This window comes from Eriocheir sinensis, chromosome 33, assembly GCF_024679095.1.
Source record: "Eriocheir sinensis breed Jianghai 21 chromosome 33, ASM2467909v1, whole genome shotgun sequence".
NCBI classification, from domain to species: Eukaryota; Metazoa; Arthropoda; class Malacostraca; order Decapoda; family Varunidae; genus Eriocheir; species Eriocheir sinensis.
This window is the reverse complement of record NC_066541.1, coordinates 4,932,469-4,948,226: the sequence shown is the minus strand read 5'-3', so window position 1 is coordinate 4,948,226 and position 15,758 is coordinate 4,932,469. Positions and strand designations below refer to the sequence as shown.

Here is a 15,758-nt window from a genome sequence, read left to right as displayed (position 1 = left end):
ATTTGCCACGTGGTTTGGTTGTTCTTTGGGTGTCTTGTTTGGACTGATGTTATTGACTGGGTATTGAAAATTTGAAGTTGTCCGTTCCATCTCGTGATGTCATATTAGCCAACCATCTGCATGACCATCTTAATGAAAATCATCAGCTGCAGTTTTGGTTGGGGACATCGCACAGTTTTATAGATGGAGCGTGTCCCCATCCAGGTAAGAAATTCAGGTAAGGGAGGTACACAAAATATTTTTTATTATCATCGTATCATTATTATCATTAGTGATATAATTATAGTAGTATTCTTATCATTATTCTCGTCACTCGATCATCAGCGCTCACCAGCATCAGTATTATTCGATCCTATATATAGCCTATCTCTGCCTGCTAATTTGCCTCCCTGTTGATTGATTGATTGATAGTTTATTGTTGCAAGTAAAACAACAAAGGAGAAGGGAGGAGCATGCCATCCCAACCCCCAGGCAGTACAGAGTGTGATTATATACAACTAAGGATACATGTGTTTTTTTGGTGCTTACCGAAGAAAAATCATGGTGTTAATACTGTTATCATGGTCATCACAACACCTGCTTTAATGGGCGTGATGTGCGTATATTGTGTGGCTTTATCTAAAGAGAAGATAACGAGAATGACAACCGAGATATACTTACTACCACTATACTCGGCCGCGGGACGTGGTTCATAAAAGTGGATCGATTTAGCCATTACAAGATAAATGGATATATTATCTCTATTATATTGGTCTTAACGAACAGACCAATTAAGCATCACTGCCAGCCATAATTAAATCAAGCATGACAGGGGCGGGTGACATCTCGTATCAGACATGTCCGGTGTTTTAGTTCTTGAAAAGACTGTGTATGCTTCATTATAGCAAGGCGAGTGCATGGACCAGCCTCATATTTTGCCCTTGACGAGCAGACCAACACTTCACCATAAATCAATATTGTAATCCCGATAAATTACCACGGGTTTGTTTAGACCATGTTCGGGTGCCTTGACGCGGCTTAAACATGACTATAAACCCATTTCTAAGCCTTAGCATCAAAACCTGAAATATATAAAGCAACCAAAACGTCACCTATGATCATTTAAAGTATTCAGTGTGCGTGGATAGTATTGTAAAGCCTTCGTTGTGAGTGTTAAAGGGGAGAAAGGGGTAAGGGCCGAACGGACGCACCAGTCGACGTAAACTTGCAGATGTGTCAGAGTAGAGGCGGGATGCCGGAGGTACTGTTATCGCCGTGGCACCCCAGGGACACGCGTGGGAGGGAGACAGGTGAGGCGGCTGGGCACTACATTATCACTCCTCCACCCCGATAGCCGTCCCGTGCAGTACTTTTGAGCCGTTCCCGCTGATGACGCGTACGCCGGCTAGTCTCCATATCTGCCCATTGATTTCGGGGTTCCTATCAGCGTTGTCCTCACTCCTCAGCGTGTCAGTGTCTATTCTAGTCTGGTCTCACTCTTCTATTATAGCAGTCTCACGTTTCTTCAAGTCTTCCCTCACCTCTACTCCCTCACTTGTCTTCCTTCACTCTTAATCAGCGTGTCAGTTCCCTTGTCAGTGCCTTTACTAGTCTGTTCTCACTCTTCTGTTATATCAGTCTCACATTTCTTCAAGTCTTCCCTCACCTCTACTCCCTCACACTTCTTTTAGTCTTCCTTCACTCTTAATCAGCGTGTCAGTCCCCTGTCAATGTCTCTACTAGTCTGTTCTCACGCTTCTATTATAGCAGTCTCACATTTCTTCAAGTCTTCCCTCACCTCTACTCCCTCACACTTCTTCTAGTCTTCCTTCACTCTTATTAATCAGCATGTCAGTCCCCTGTCAGTGCCTCTATTAGCCTGCTCTCACTCTTCTATTATAGCAGTCTCACGTTTCTTCTAGTCTTCCCTCACCTCTACTCCCTCACACTACTAGTCTTCCTTCACTCTTACAAACGATTATACTTGAACGCCTGGCATCACAGCATGAACTCAATAAGAACAAATAATGATGTAATATGTACTGTAGCCTCAAATAATATCTGTTTCTCATATTATATAAACTATATATTAACTAAAGTGCCCAAAATCAGATTAAAACACTTTCCAAACATAACTTAAACCCATAAAACCACTAATCACGTTTTTATCAAGTGTTTTCTGCCATTAACCTGTACAGTGTTTAGTACGTATATATACGTACCTCTTAGGGAAGTGTTTAGTACATATATATACGCATGCTCTTTTGACGGCTTATATGCCCATTATTTTTGTTTGTGTATGTAACATTGTTCATTGATAGTAAAGAGGAATAATTTGACAAGTCCTCGTATTTTTCAATAGATGTTAAAGGGACTTTCTGGAGATTTGTCTGCATTCCAACAAAAAACATTATACAAGAAGGTAAGTTACTTTCTTCTAGGTAATTACTCCTTGATTCTAAAATCAGTAAGGCATATGGAATTGTAAATTATGGTTCAGAGTAATCGGAAATGAAAACTTATCGTTGGAAGCTTCATAGTATTATGTTGAGCTTTGAGAACTATGGTTGTAGTACACACGACCTTGAAGCGAGCGGTGTTGCCTGATGCGCATCCAACCATTTTGTTGTACATACAATTCCTGTTTATTTTTTAGGTTTTTGTGATGTAAAGAAGTACTAAAACATTACTCACTCTTTAGGGTTGTGAGAAGTGTTTATATTGGAAAGAATATAGGCTCTATAAATTTTTAAGATAAATTACCCTTTCCTGGTATGACATCGTTAGCTCTGAGACGGAGAAAAATAAGAGGATGAACACCCTAGGGTTCCATTCCTCACATATAAATAATGTATATGTCAAATGATTTGTAATTTTTTTACATTTTAAGGGGCAAATAAAAAACTTTGAAAAAAGTGCAGCCTGGCATGACCCCTATCTATGACAAAAGACGACCCTGTACGGGTTAAACATTAATAAACACCAAAATAAGGATAAAACAAGGATACAAAGCAACACAGGTCAATGGAAGAAGAAGAGGAATGGCCCCTCTCAGTGTTTTCCCCACTCTTAATCAGCATATCAGTCCCTTGTTAGTGCATCTACTTGTCTGCTTTCACTCTTCTTTCATGGTCACTTTTTTTCTAGTCTTCCCTCACCTCTATTCCTTCACCCTTCTAATCTTCCTTCACTTTTAATCAACATGTCAGTCCCCTGTCTGTGCCTTTTATATTTTAAGGGGGAGATCTCAATGGAGTCAGTGTTTTTATGTCTGTACAGATCCTAGTGGCACCATGTCTCACTTATAACTGGTCATGGGCTTTTTTCATGTGTTAAGAGACAGAGATGGTGTGCAGATGTGTCACCCTCACAGCTTCACTGAAAGGAAACTCAGTTATAACTTAGATGAGCCTTTTTTGGTGATGGCATAAAGATATTCTGGTTTTACTGTAAACTAAGCAAATTTGCAATTGATATGAGGCTTTCTTTCTAGCCAAGTTGAGTGTTTCTCTCTTGATATTTAATGTTAATTCCTTTTTTCTTCTTTTTCTTAGTAGAGTCAAAGGCATAAAATAAATGAGATAAAAAGCCCACAGAAACACTGATCTTAAGAACTTATGATGAAGATACTAACTGAGAATTGAAATGGTTACAGAGGCTCCTTGAAGTTAATACTCCCCTCCTATCAGAAGATATGATACTCTAATTAATCTAATTAATTAATCTAACCTAAATAATCATCACACTTGTGCACTCAGTAACAGGCATATGCTCTACTTAGTGAAAATATTTGATATCAAATAAAAGTAGTTTTCTGTGGATATACCTATGCTTTTAGTACCTGTCATGTATTTCAAAATACTTTTAATCTAATCAGTTTTAGAAAATTTATATATATAAATATATATATATATATATATATATATATATATATATATATATATATATATATATATATATATATATATATATATATATATATATATATATATATATATATATATATATATATATATATATATATATATATATATATATATATATATATATATATATATATATATATATATATATATATATATATATATATATATATATATATATATATATATATATATATATATATATATATATATATATATATATATATATATATATATATATATATATATATATATATATATATATATATATATATATATATATATATATATATATATATATATATATATATATATATATATATATATATATATATATATATATATATTTTTTTTTCTCATAATGATATGCATCAATAACAACACTATAATATGTCTTAAAACTATCCTGCAATCAGTCCTCTCAGTCAGTCAGTCAGTCAGTCAGTCAGTCAGTCAGTCAGTCAGTCAGCTTTGTTCCCTGTGACATCAGGTGGAGAGGACTGAGTGGTGGTAATATCTGGTAACCCCCGTTGATCTTATCTTTTTCAGTGGTGTAAAAAAGTCATCATTTCCTCTTTTTACAGTAAAGGCGGCAGCTTAAGGGTACAAAACAAGATTAAGTATTGCTCCCTAAAATATGTAAAAGCAGAATTAGTCAAAAGGAAATCAGATTCAGTAATTAAGGTGTCATGCTACTCTTACCAGTATTATTACCATTGAACTTATCTCTCTGTGATGGTTAGGATTCATTTATCAGTGGTAGCAACAGAAAAATATTCCCCTATTATCTGCCTTCTAATTGCTACTTATGCATGTCAACCTAAGTACTTGTGAATGTAATTGATCCTACTTGTAAGATCATAAATGTATATATATGCACAATAACCTGAAATATTGTGAAAAAGCAACTAACCAGGTATCTAACATCTTTATTGTGGTTGGCAGCATCACACAGACAATACACAAGATAAGGAGATAATGAGATAGACCGCATCACACATTCCCTGGTGTAGTGTGTGCCTCAGAGTTCTCCAGGGCACCCCAGCCGCCTGTGTCAACACTCTGCTTACTCACGTGTGTGGTTGCTAGCTTCACTAACCTCAAAAATGACAGGTATACCTATATTAACGGCATTCATTATTTTTACGTTGTTCCAGATAATAGAGTAACGTTGTTCTGAGACTGTCATTACAGCTTCTGGCTTCTTTTCTCCCTCCCTCCTCTTGGCAAAAGTGGAATGATCACTATCATTATATAGTGGGGCTGAGGAACTATTTTTGTGGGGTCTCTATTTCCTGTGGTATCTTCAGCACTTGCAGTTTATTGATGTTTTAATGTGGTTTTATTACCTAAAACTAGCCATAGACTTTTTTTTGTCACCCCTTAATCACCTCTCCCCATCTCAATTCTGTACATCCCCCTGTTTGATTTGTTATTTTTCATGTGGTCATCTTATCAAAAACTAGATACTTTTTACCTCCTGAATCACCTTACTTACCCCCAGCTCATTTCTCTGCTTTTCTGCGTGTTGCTTCTCTTGATTAATCATGATAAATTTAGATATTGACAAACAGTAATTAGTATCACTTAATGTCCATAGTTTCTTTTCCTTCCTTTACATCACTTTCCCTACAAACATATTAGCCTCAGTGATGCTGTACATATAAAAGCTAAACCAAACTATGTCTTCAAAGTTTTCTGTTCATTGTACATTAAAGCTAAACTGATATTCCACTTGATGTATATTGCTGGACTATATATATATAGTTAATATCACATAGCTGTATAAAGTTAATATCACATAGCTGTAGGTATAAAGTTAATATCACAGAGCTGTATAAAGTTAATATCACAGAGCTGTATAAAGTTAATATCACAGAGCTATATAAAAGTAATATTGCACAGCTGTATAGAGGTATATTGCACAGCTGTATAAAGGTAAAATTGCACAGCTGTTTAAAGTCAATATTGCACAGCTGTATGAAGTTAATATTGCAGATCAGTATAAATATACAATAGAAAGCTCTATAACTAATCACTGTAGAGGCCTAAAAATAAACAGTATAGATCTACAGAAACATTCCTTACAGACCCTCAAAAAAATGTACACACACTAAAAAAAGTATCGTTACAGTGTGGTCCGACAAGTTTCACACTGAGCAACCCATTAATCTCGGCAGGGTTGTTAGAAGTGCGATCACCCCCACCACCTCAGGTCTGCTGGGCGGAGCAGGACAGGACCCCTGTAGGGAGGGATAGAGAGGAAAGGAGACACCGAGATACCAGATATCACCATAATATTAACGGAGTGATTTGAGTGCCACTTGTTTAAGCTTTACATTCACAAATTATAAAACAACAATGTTCATATGATATACATAACAGCTGTGGGCATAAGTATTCCCTTATGTCAAAGACAAAAACATCAATCATCAATGCATGTCAGATATAGTTCAGTTCATAATGTGTCATACTGGAAATGTTTCCACTGAACGTGTCTTATCTCATGAAGAAGCTGTGGGCATCTGAAAAAAAACCCACAACTTTAAGTTGCAACACTATAACACTAAAAGCATTGCTAAAAGCATTCCAATACAATAAAAGCAACCATGCCTGTGCTGTTTTCTAACCATGTGTAATATGTACGATGCTCTTATAGCGAATGTCTAACAATAACGTAAGGTGTTTATCATAATTATTGTGTCCTAAATGGACGAAATTTTAAGTATTCACTTGTGTGTGAAATGTTAAAGCATAATTTCATCACCCAAACAACAATATTATAGTGCTGCATACAACACAGATCAATTCACTTTGACTAAGACTCCACCTGTGCTGTGTTTCATGTAGCGTTACTGTGCCAGCTCAAATTCTACTGCTTCATTTACGAGTCCCGCTCACTTGATTTAGGCAAGTGAAGCCACACCCAACACACGCAGTGATACCAGTATGAGTAGTATGTTATCAGTGGTTTCAACCTTGGTGTCAGTTTGTATCGTGCTGAATGTGTAACGATACTTAGGTATTTGAGTGTGTGTACATGGCCAAGCTAAACAAACGAATATTACAAATCCCTTTAGTTCATGCCTCACCAGTAGTAATTATAGACCAATATGACCCCTACAGACATGAGCCACAAAGTCCCGCCAGTGTACCAGGTGCCCAACGAGGGGGAGCAGGCCCAGCGTCTTGCCTACCTCTCGGAGACCTTCATCTCAGCCTTCTCCCAAGAGCCTCAGTTCTTCACCCGTGCTCCTGGAAGGCAGGTGTTCTGCTCCACGATCTTGGTGCATTGTATTTCAACTTAACAAGTCAACAACCTAGAATCAAATCAGCAACCTGGAACCAAAGCAACAACCTGGAATGAAATCAGTAATCTGCAGTCACAAACCTAGAATCAAATCAAAAGTCTAGAATTTGATGAAAAAAAAGGTGAAAGTGGCTGTGACTTATTATTATTATTATTATTATTATTATTATTATTATTATTATTATTACTATTATTGATATTATCCTTATTACTACTGTTATTATTATTTAAGCATTACCATAAAGCCAGTAGAGTTTCTAACCCCTAGACACTTAAGATACAGAAAAAATTAAGGATAAAGAAAATTCACTTTAGATTTTGATTTAGTTACTTTCCCTTTACTTCATATGAGGCGTCTAGAGCTCGAGGGGCGAACACGCCAACATGGAAGATTTTGAGTTTTCGCCAGTTTCTGTTAGACGGAAGCACTGTGCAACCCTCTGTGGACATGAAAATGGGAAATCAGTCTCTATGGCCCAGTAGAAGGGTAGTGAGAGTAGCGTGTTTTTGTCTGTCTGCAGAGTGTATGAAGTCGGCTCTTAGGGCGAAGAGCACTAGTAAAACACTCATAAAACACCTAAATATGTTTCTTTCAATTTTCCAAATTTGGATTAAATTGGATAATAAACATGCATTAATGAAAAAACACCCTTAGATGTTTGTTTGTGTTTTTTTAATAACAGAATTTCACACAAACACTGATTCCATTGAATTTGTCTAGCTGAAAACTTTCTATTGATGTATGATGATATTGCTATGTGTGTTTTTCATTATGTTTTTGCTATGCTTGACTTTGAAGGCCTGTAGCTCAAAATTAGGTAATTGGCTTATTCTCCCCTTGAACACTAGACACCTAATATATCAATGACATTATCAAATCCCTTGCTCTGAAGTTCACCAAAAAAAGCAAATAAAATCTTTAAAAGAAAACACAGAAGCTGCCAACACTTACTTTTTTCCTCCGCTGCGCCAGGGTGAACCTTATAGGGGAGCACGTGGACTACTGTGGGTATGCCGTGTTCCCGATGGCAGTGGAGCTGGACATCATCATCGCTGTGGCCACCAACACCTCCGGGACACTCAACGTCTGCAATGTGGACCCCTCGTACTCTCCCTTCTCCTGCGACATGAACAGCTTTGAGTGAGTGCGTTGCAGCACTGATCATTATTAGGATTATTATTTTTAAGTATTGTTTGTGTTTGAGATATTTATTAGTATTTGGAATTATTTTTATGTATTGTCTGTATTTGAGGTGGTTTCTTTTCTATACTAGTACCCTAAACCAAGGGCATTTTTTATGATATATGAATTCTATCATGGTACAAAATGTAGTATATAAAAGAAGATACTTGCTTCATCTTCCATAAAACTACACTACTCACAACACCATTTTTTTTTTTTTTTTTTTTTTTTTTTTAACGTTGTTGCCTATTGCGCCGGTAGGCATCTTCCCGGTGATAACTTGCAAAGAGTATCAAACACACACACAATATGTACAAAGAATAAAAACTCATCCTTTCATAAACCTTCACCACACCATTCCAGAATCAACAAGGATAAGCTGGCATGGTTCAACTACGTGCTGTGTGGCGTGCAGGGCATCAAGGAGGAGGGAGGACTGAGTGGACCTTTCATTGGCCTCAACCTGGCAGTCTCGGGCAACATCCCCCACTCCTCTGGCCTCTCGTCCTCCTCAGCCCTGGTCTGCGCCTCAGCCCTAAGCATGTCGCACGCTCATGGCCTCTCGCTGAGCCTGGAGAACCTTGCGGAGATATGTGCTCGCTGTGAGAGGCACATTGGCACCCAGGGAGGAGGCATGGACCAAGCTATCTCCTTCCTGGCTACTAAAGGTTGTTATCTCACTGGTTCTGTTTCCTTTTCATGTGTTTGCTCCATTTTAGTATTTTCTCACCTACTGTTTTTCTTAAGCTTGTTCTTCTTATTCCTCCTATTTACTCCTATTTTACTCCTCTTTTCTGCCTTTCCTACCACTATATGTCACCATTTCCTTTTTTCCCTGTTTTTCTGTTATTTTTTATTCATCTTTCTCAACAGTTTATACACATTTCTCCTTTTCTTTATCCATTTGTCTTTCACTTTTCTTCCTTCCATCCTAGCTGTGAAGTGAGATGGTAATGTGGACATGCACAGTTCATGTATCATCTAACTATTTACAAGCAGGAGCAGAGGTTATAACATTCTTCATTCTTTGCTGACAGGCACCGCCAAGTTGATAGAGTTCAATCCACTACACGCCACCACAGTCGTGTTGCCACCCGGGGCCACCTTCGTCGTGGCAAACAGCCTCGCGCCCATGAACAAGGCGGCCAACTCCTACTTCAACTGCCGGGTCATGGAGTGTCGTCTGGCGGCCCAGGTCATGGCAAAAAGAGCTGGTAGGGACAATTTTTTTCCTTTTGGTTGTTTGGCTTCTCTTTCATCATCTATAAATCATTCATTCCTAAATAACTCATATTTTTTTGCTCCTCTTTTATGTTGTTTATGTAGATTGCTACCTCACTCATTCTTTTGGGGCTTTTTCTGTTTTTTATTTCCTTTTGTTTATCTGGTTTTCATCCATTCTTTTCTTTTCTTTTTTTCCCTTCACATTGCTTATCTGCTTTTTTCTCACTGCGCATTTTTTTTCTCACTTTTATCCTTCACCATTTTTCACAATTTATCTTTCTATTTTACTTTGATGTGTTTTTGTCTTTTGATGCTTTTTATTCATATTTCTCTTTTTCTTCATCCATTTATCTCCATTTATATTGTATCCCCTGTGTCTTTTTCTTTATCTCCTTCTTTTACCATTCTTTCACTTTCCTTTTTTTCTATATGTAGTTCACATTTTCTCCATTATTTATGCATGTTCCTTCTTTTCTTTGCCTAATTGTCATTCAGTTTTCTTCCTTTATTCATATATTTTTCTTATTTTTCCTTCCTTCTCCATTTACCACCATTCCCTTCTCCCTCCACACACCAGGACTGCCGTGGCGGACGTTCCAGCGACTGGGTGAGCTGCAACGCGCTCTAGACATGACGCTGCCGCAGATGATCACAATGGTGGAGGACACATTTGAGGTGCGGCCCTACAGCAAGCGGCAGGTGTGTGAGCTGCTAAACACCACACCGGACGAAATCAACCAGGTAAATATCTTCATCTTGGTTTTTGTATGTGTGTGTATCTGGTGAGTTTAATTTAGTGTCATTTTTGTTTTATCTTTAGTTTTTTCTCATATGTGCGTGTAACAGGAGGCAAACCAAGTCTATCTATCTATATATTTTGGATGCCCTTTCCCCATGAGATTGGCCACAGCGGAAGGGTCTCCAATTATCACTCTTCCGGCACTTCCTTTTAGCACATTAAATCTCTCACCTTGCAGCTCTGTCTATTTACTTCTCACCTACTCTATTGATCACGTAATGAGGAAGAACATGGAAAATATCAATCAAACACAAAATACACGTCATCTTCCCTCTTTGCATTCTTCTCCTAACATATTTAGTTTTCCTTTTTTCTTTGGTGCGTCAAGTGGAAAGAGAACAGAAAACCATTATAGACCATCTCTCCTCAAGGAGCACATTTATTTTTCCGTTTATCCTCTGCTGCAACAATTGAAAATAAAACAGAAACACATTTTAGACTATCCTCCAGGAAGTCATTTATTATTCCCTTTTTCCTTTAGTGCAGCAAGTGAAAACAGAACAGACACCCACTGAAGACCATCTCTCCTCCTCCTCCTTCCCTTTTTCTTATGGTTCAGCAAATGGGAATACAACAGACACCCACTTTAGACCATCCCTCCTCCAGGTGTCCCTCTCCGAGAACACTCGACACATTCAGGAGTTCAAGCTGCACGACCGGGCACTTCATGTCTTCTCTGAGGCTCACCGGGTCTGGGAGTTCAAGAGGGCCTGTGAGGAGGGTGGCGTCATGGCCTTGGAGCGGCTTGGCAGGCTGATGCAGGAGTCCCACAAGTCCACACAGCTCCTCTATGAATGCTCCCACCCCAAGCTGGACAGCCTCGTGGAGCACTCTAAGGGCTTGGCGTATGGGGCGAGGCTGACGGGGGCTGGGTGAGTGTGTGGGGTCTTGTTCTATTTGTGAAGGATGGGCAAGTGGGTGATTTTTTATTTTTTTATTTTTTATTTATTTATTTTTTTTTTTCTGTGTGTGTGTGTAGCTTAATATACTAACCATCTATGTATGTTTATGTGTCTGTACATGTTCTTATCTGTAGAAATGAACCTTGTGTTATTGTAGGTTGTATTGCATTTTACCTATCAGTATTATTATTATTATTATTATTATTATTATTATTATTATTATTATTATCTTCATTATTATCTTCATTATTTTTATTATTATTTAACTTCTCTGGTGAATTCAGTGAGATATAGTTTTACTTTTCATGCATTTTCACTTGACATTATTCTTGTGTTGGTGTTTAGAGGTTGGGTTAGGTGAGGTGAGGTAGCGTACATGTGTATTTAGTGGGTGAATTTATTATTTTACCTTCATTTTGTAACTGTGCTTGTCTTTTTTTTTACCTAGTGGCATTATTGTGGGTGGCATTTGCAGGTGGGTTTAGGTGAGGTAAGGTTAGGGAAAGTATTTATCTAGTGAGTTTATTTTATTATTATTCGGTATTTGTGTCTTTTTACCTAATGGCATCATATGGGTGCTGCTCACAGATTAGATTAGGTAAGGTAGGGTTAAGAAAGGTATACATGTGCTGAGTCCATACTTTTACTTGCTGAATACTGTTTTCTTGATGGTGTTCACAGGTTTAATTTTTTCACTTACTGCTATTTTGTTGGTGTTGCTTACAGTTACCGCTTTTTCTCACTGACTTATGTTTTGGTGTTTGTGTTTACAGATTTATACTTTTCCCTGAGCATTCTTTTGGTTGTGTTACAGGTGGGGCGGCTGCATGGTGGCCCTGGTGGAGGATGGGAAGGTGGAGCAGTACAAGGATCACCTATGGAAGCACTGCTACAGCAAGGAACCCGCAGCCCAGGGACGCCCCAGGGACTCTTACCTGTTTACCTCACACCCGGGCCCCGGCGCGTGTGTGTTCGTTAAGTAAGGGACTCGCTGGGTTTGTTGCTTCACCTGGTGCCAAGATCTTGAGTCCTGTACTGAGAGTAGAGGTTCCTTTCCCTACTTCATGTACTGCTATCACCTGTAAGAGTAGAGGTTTACCTGCCCACCTGATGTGTCTCCTGAGTGAGTAGTAAAGGTTGACTTCCTGTTTAAGTGCACTGTCCCAAAGTTTTCCAATGCAGGGTTTCCTTCCATAGACCAGTAGAGTATTTTGACTAGTTTGTACACGTCACTCCAAATGGTGCTCGCATTAGAAAAAAGAAATAGCTCCAGAGAATTGAGTTTTTTGTTATTTTTACAGTGAAGGAGGCAGCTCAGGGTCAAAAAGCAATGAAATAAACCTCTATAAAGCTCTGCTCCTACAAAGATGACAGGGGATATATTCCAAAGCGTTGACAAAGGTTTTGAAGTGCAATGCTGTAAGAGTCAAGATTGATGAGCATTTTATATCTAGACATTTCTGTACTTTCATGTCCAATTTTCAAGAGTATATTTTTCCTAATGCGAGGAACTAATTGGAAAGCTGTGTATGAATTGGTAAAAAAACCTAATGTGTGTGTGTGTGTGTGTGTGTGTGTGTGTGTTGGTGCTGTAGTCTTTAAGAAGGTGCTGCCACATGAGTTTCTGTCTGGTGATTGAAGGAATGTCTCAGCACACAGGTCACATCTGTTGCAAGTGGCTGTTTAGTGAAAAAAAGTTGTTTGTCAGAAGGTTTCGCTGATGATTGGACAGACTCATGTGTTGGCACCGTCACTGTGAAAGGTAGTACAAATTTGATGGCATTAATATCATTATTATTATCATTTATTATTTTTATTATTACTGTTATTATTGTTACTAACCTGCATGGTACATCAGGTTTTGCTGTTATTACTAACAGTGACAGATGTGTGTATGTGTATATTTTTGAAGGGTTAAGTATTATGGCTGTACTACTTGGAGTGTTATATTTTGGGTTGTATAACAGTGGTTGGTTTATTCAGTTTGAACTGGTGCCATTATGTTCTGAGGGATCTCCTGATTTTGTTTGTTGAAGCACTCGGATTTGCGTTGGTTAGTGATGCCTGTTGATGATGATGATGATTATTTGATGACCGGTGGCTGACTGAATGTGGTGCTGTGTCTTAGGTGCTGAGTTCTGGGTGCATGATGACTTAACTGACTCGTTAGGTTGAGACGAGTCGTTCGGTACTAAGAGTGAGTCAGTCACTTGACGCTGTGCTTCTTGACTGATTGGACTCAGAGCTTCCTTGGTTGGTGTCCCTGCCTCTGCTTCAATAGCTAGTAATCACACCTCAAGAATAGATATTTGAGGCTTATTTTCTATTATAAGTTTGATTTTTATTACTAAATGTGACCTTTGCAGCATTTCAATAGCTAATACAGTACTTAAAATTCAAGAAGAGATAATTGAAGTTTTTTTGTAAGTATTATTTCCTATTAGTAATATGACCAATACTATACTTCCAATAGCTGCTACCCAAACCTCAATAGATATCTGCAGTCGTTTTGTTAAATTCTCTACCGATTGCTTAATGTGACCCTTGCTATAATCCAATAGCTGGCACTTGAAACTCACGCAAAGATATTTGCTATAAGTTTAATATCCTGCTACCAATGTGATCTTTGCTGTAGTTCAATAGCTTGAATTGAAGGAGATATTTGCTATTTTTGGGGTAAGTTTAATTTACTATTGCTGATGTGACCCTTGCCATAGTTCAATAGCTGCTACTTAAAACTTACTTAAAACTTAAATATTTACAGTTCTTATGTTCCATATTATATTACTACATGTGACCCTTACCACATTGCAATAGCTGGTACATGACACAAGCCTAGAACTTTGTGAGAAACCCCAACAGCTTTCCTTTCCATGCCAATTTCTCCCGTCACATTTGCTGTAATTGATGTAAATAAAGGAAATACACATCAAGTATTTACAGTTCTTTACTCAATTCTTACAAAAAAACTGTTCTGGTTAAAGCAATGGTTGTTGCAGAGGATGAGTCGCAGTGTTTCCTTTCCTGGTGTTGTGGTGTGGTGGGGATGAGGAAGGGATGAGGGTGGGTGGGAGCGGGGACTACGCCAGCACGGTCTCACGGTTGGTGTTTGGGTTGAGCACATAGGTGTCCTGCTCCTGTCCCAGTCCAGTGGCATCCCACACCCATGGGTACACTCTTGGGCAGCCTCTGCAGGTCACCATGTACCTAGGGAAGAGAAAAATGATGCTTACAGGAACATGCACAGAGATGGTGAGAAAGGGTGATGTGTGTGCCAGAAACTTAGGGAAAGGGGAAGTATGAAAATGTTGGGAGACCAGAGACTGTATACAAGTGTTAGTGGCAGGAGAAGTATAGAAGAGGTACAGTGAGAATAAGGAAGAGTAGAGGGAATAAACTCTATGGATAGATAATGAGGACTCCTCTGTCATGACCACAAAGTATGCAAGAGTACTGAATGAACTCTGGATGAAAAAACAGTGAAGATTTTACTACCAAGGTACTTTTATATCTTTCTTTAGAGAGAGACAAGAATAAGTAAACATCATATTCATATTTTGGGAAAATATGGGAAATAAATAAGTGAAAAGTTAACCAACAACAAATAGTGAAAAAGAAACAGATAAGAGTGTCCACTTTAAAAACAACCCATCAAACACAACGAATCAGATGACAAGAAAACACAATCCACTCACCTGGTGCCGAAGGGTTTGCTGGTGCTGTTGTCAAATTTGGGGTCCAGCTTGAGCCTGCAGCTATCTCCCTTAGGGCAGGGTGGGTCAGGGAAGTACTTCTGCTCACAGTTCCAGGGTTGGAAGCGGCTCAGGTCGTTGAGGGCCTGGGGCGTGGTGACCCACTGCAGCGCCTCCGTCATGGTCACGTAGTAAACATCCTCACTAGGGGAAGGACAGAACAATGGAATATGTGGTAAAGTAATAAGTGAATTAGGGAATATTCACCAATTTCTGCACCTCATTCTAAGAAAAACTATTTAATATTAAGCAGCAGGCTTCAAAGAATGAGTATTGTTTTTTTTTGAGGGACCGCAGCAGAATAATGTTGTGTTATTTCTTCATGTCCAATCAGTTATTCGTGCTTTGTGTATTACTTTGGTGTGACTTTGCTCTCTCTCTGACCCTTGACCTTGAGGGTCAGGTAATTGGCAATCTCTCTATCATGCCTCTGATATTTTCTTCCTCAGGTGAAGCAAGTGGAGATCAGTGAGTGTTTGCCCTCTCACTCAGGAAACTCTCCCTCCTCATGTGAGTATAGTCATGGAAGGTTCTTGTGACGTAGATACTGCTAAGGTAATTATTGGATTGTAATTCTCTACTTGTTCTAAAAGGCTCCATGTGTGCTTGCATAGGTCAGCCTTGTTCTCCTTATTGCCACTCTCCATTCTGCTCAATCTTCAGCAATCTCTCTATTGAGGCTCAAT

The 15,758-nt window shown here is 38.5% G+C and overlaps 2 protein-coding genes across 6 annotated transcripts in view; one reads left to right on the top strand and one right to left on the bottom strand.

The window, feature by feature from the left end:
* The first annotated feature begins 1,140 nt into the window (after nucleotides 1-1,140).
* Nucleotides 1,141-14,256, top strand: LOC127006603 (N-acetylgalactosamine kinase-like). Of its 5 annotated transcripts, none has more exons than XM_050876689.1 (9): nucleotides 1,144-1,289; nucleotides 4,848-5,015; nucleotides 7,029-7,164; nucleotides 8,186-8,353; nucleotides 8,759-9,063; nucleotides 9,433-9,609; nucleotides 10,197-10,360; nucleotides 11,025-11,290; nucleotides 12,135-14,256. In XM_050876689.1, exons 2-9 carry the CDS (start codon nucleotides 5,009-5,011, stop codon nucleotides 12,301-12,303), a joined length of 1,392 nt encoding a protein of 463 aa, XP_050732646.1. In that variant the 5' UTR covers nucleotides 1,144-1,289; nucleotides 4,848-5,008; the 3' UTR covers nucleotides 12,304-14,256. The 5 variants fall into 5 exon arrangements, 4 of the variants coding, with proteins under 4 accessions (XP_050732645.1, XP_050732646.1, XP_050732648.1 ...); XM_050876691.1 differs by lacking the exon at nucleotides 1,144-1,289 and adding an exon at nucleotides 2,382-2,401; XR_007759674.1 differs by lacking the exon at nucleotides 4,848-5,015 and having other exon boundaries at nucleotides 1,141-1,289; nucleotides 10,978-11,290; nucleotides 12,135-12,283.
* LOC127006604 (chitin deacetylase 1-like) overlaps nucleotides 14,252-15,758 on the bottom strand; it is a 19,642-nt gene continuing 18,135 nt past the window's right edge. Inside the window, exons 10-11 of the mRNA XM_050876693.1 lie at nucleotides 15,016-15,216; nucleotides 14,252-14,527 (exon numbers count right to left, since the gene is read on the bottom strand). Coding sequence (XP_050732650.1) covers nucleotides 14,401-14,527; nucleotides 15,016-15,216 — 328 coding nt within the window. The 3' untranslated portion in view covers nucleotides 14,252-14,400. The remainder of the gene's footprint in view (nucleotides 14,528-15,015; nucleotides 15,217-15,758) is intronic.

Excerpts from the sequence above, each read along its gene's own strand:
- LOC127006603 (XM_050876688.1), top strand. The coding sequence starts at position 1,211 with ATGTGTCAGAGTAGAGGCGGGATGCCGGAGGTACTGTTATCGCCGTGG. Across the intron at positions 1,290-7,028 it reads CACGCGTGGGAGGGAGACAG|ACATGAGCCACAAAGTCCCG; the intron begins GTGAGGCGGCTG and ends TGACCCCTACAG. Across the intron at positions 9,610-10,196 it reads GGTCATGGCAAAAAGAGCTG|GACTGCCGTGGCGGACGTTC; the intron begins GTAGGGACAATT and ends TCCACACACCAG.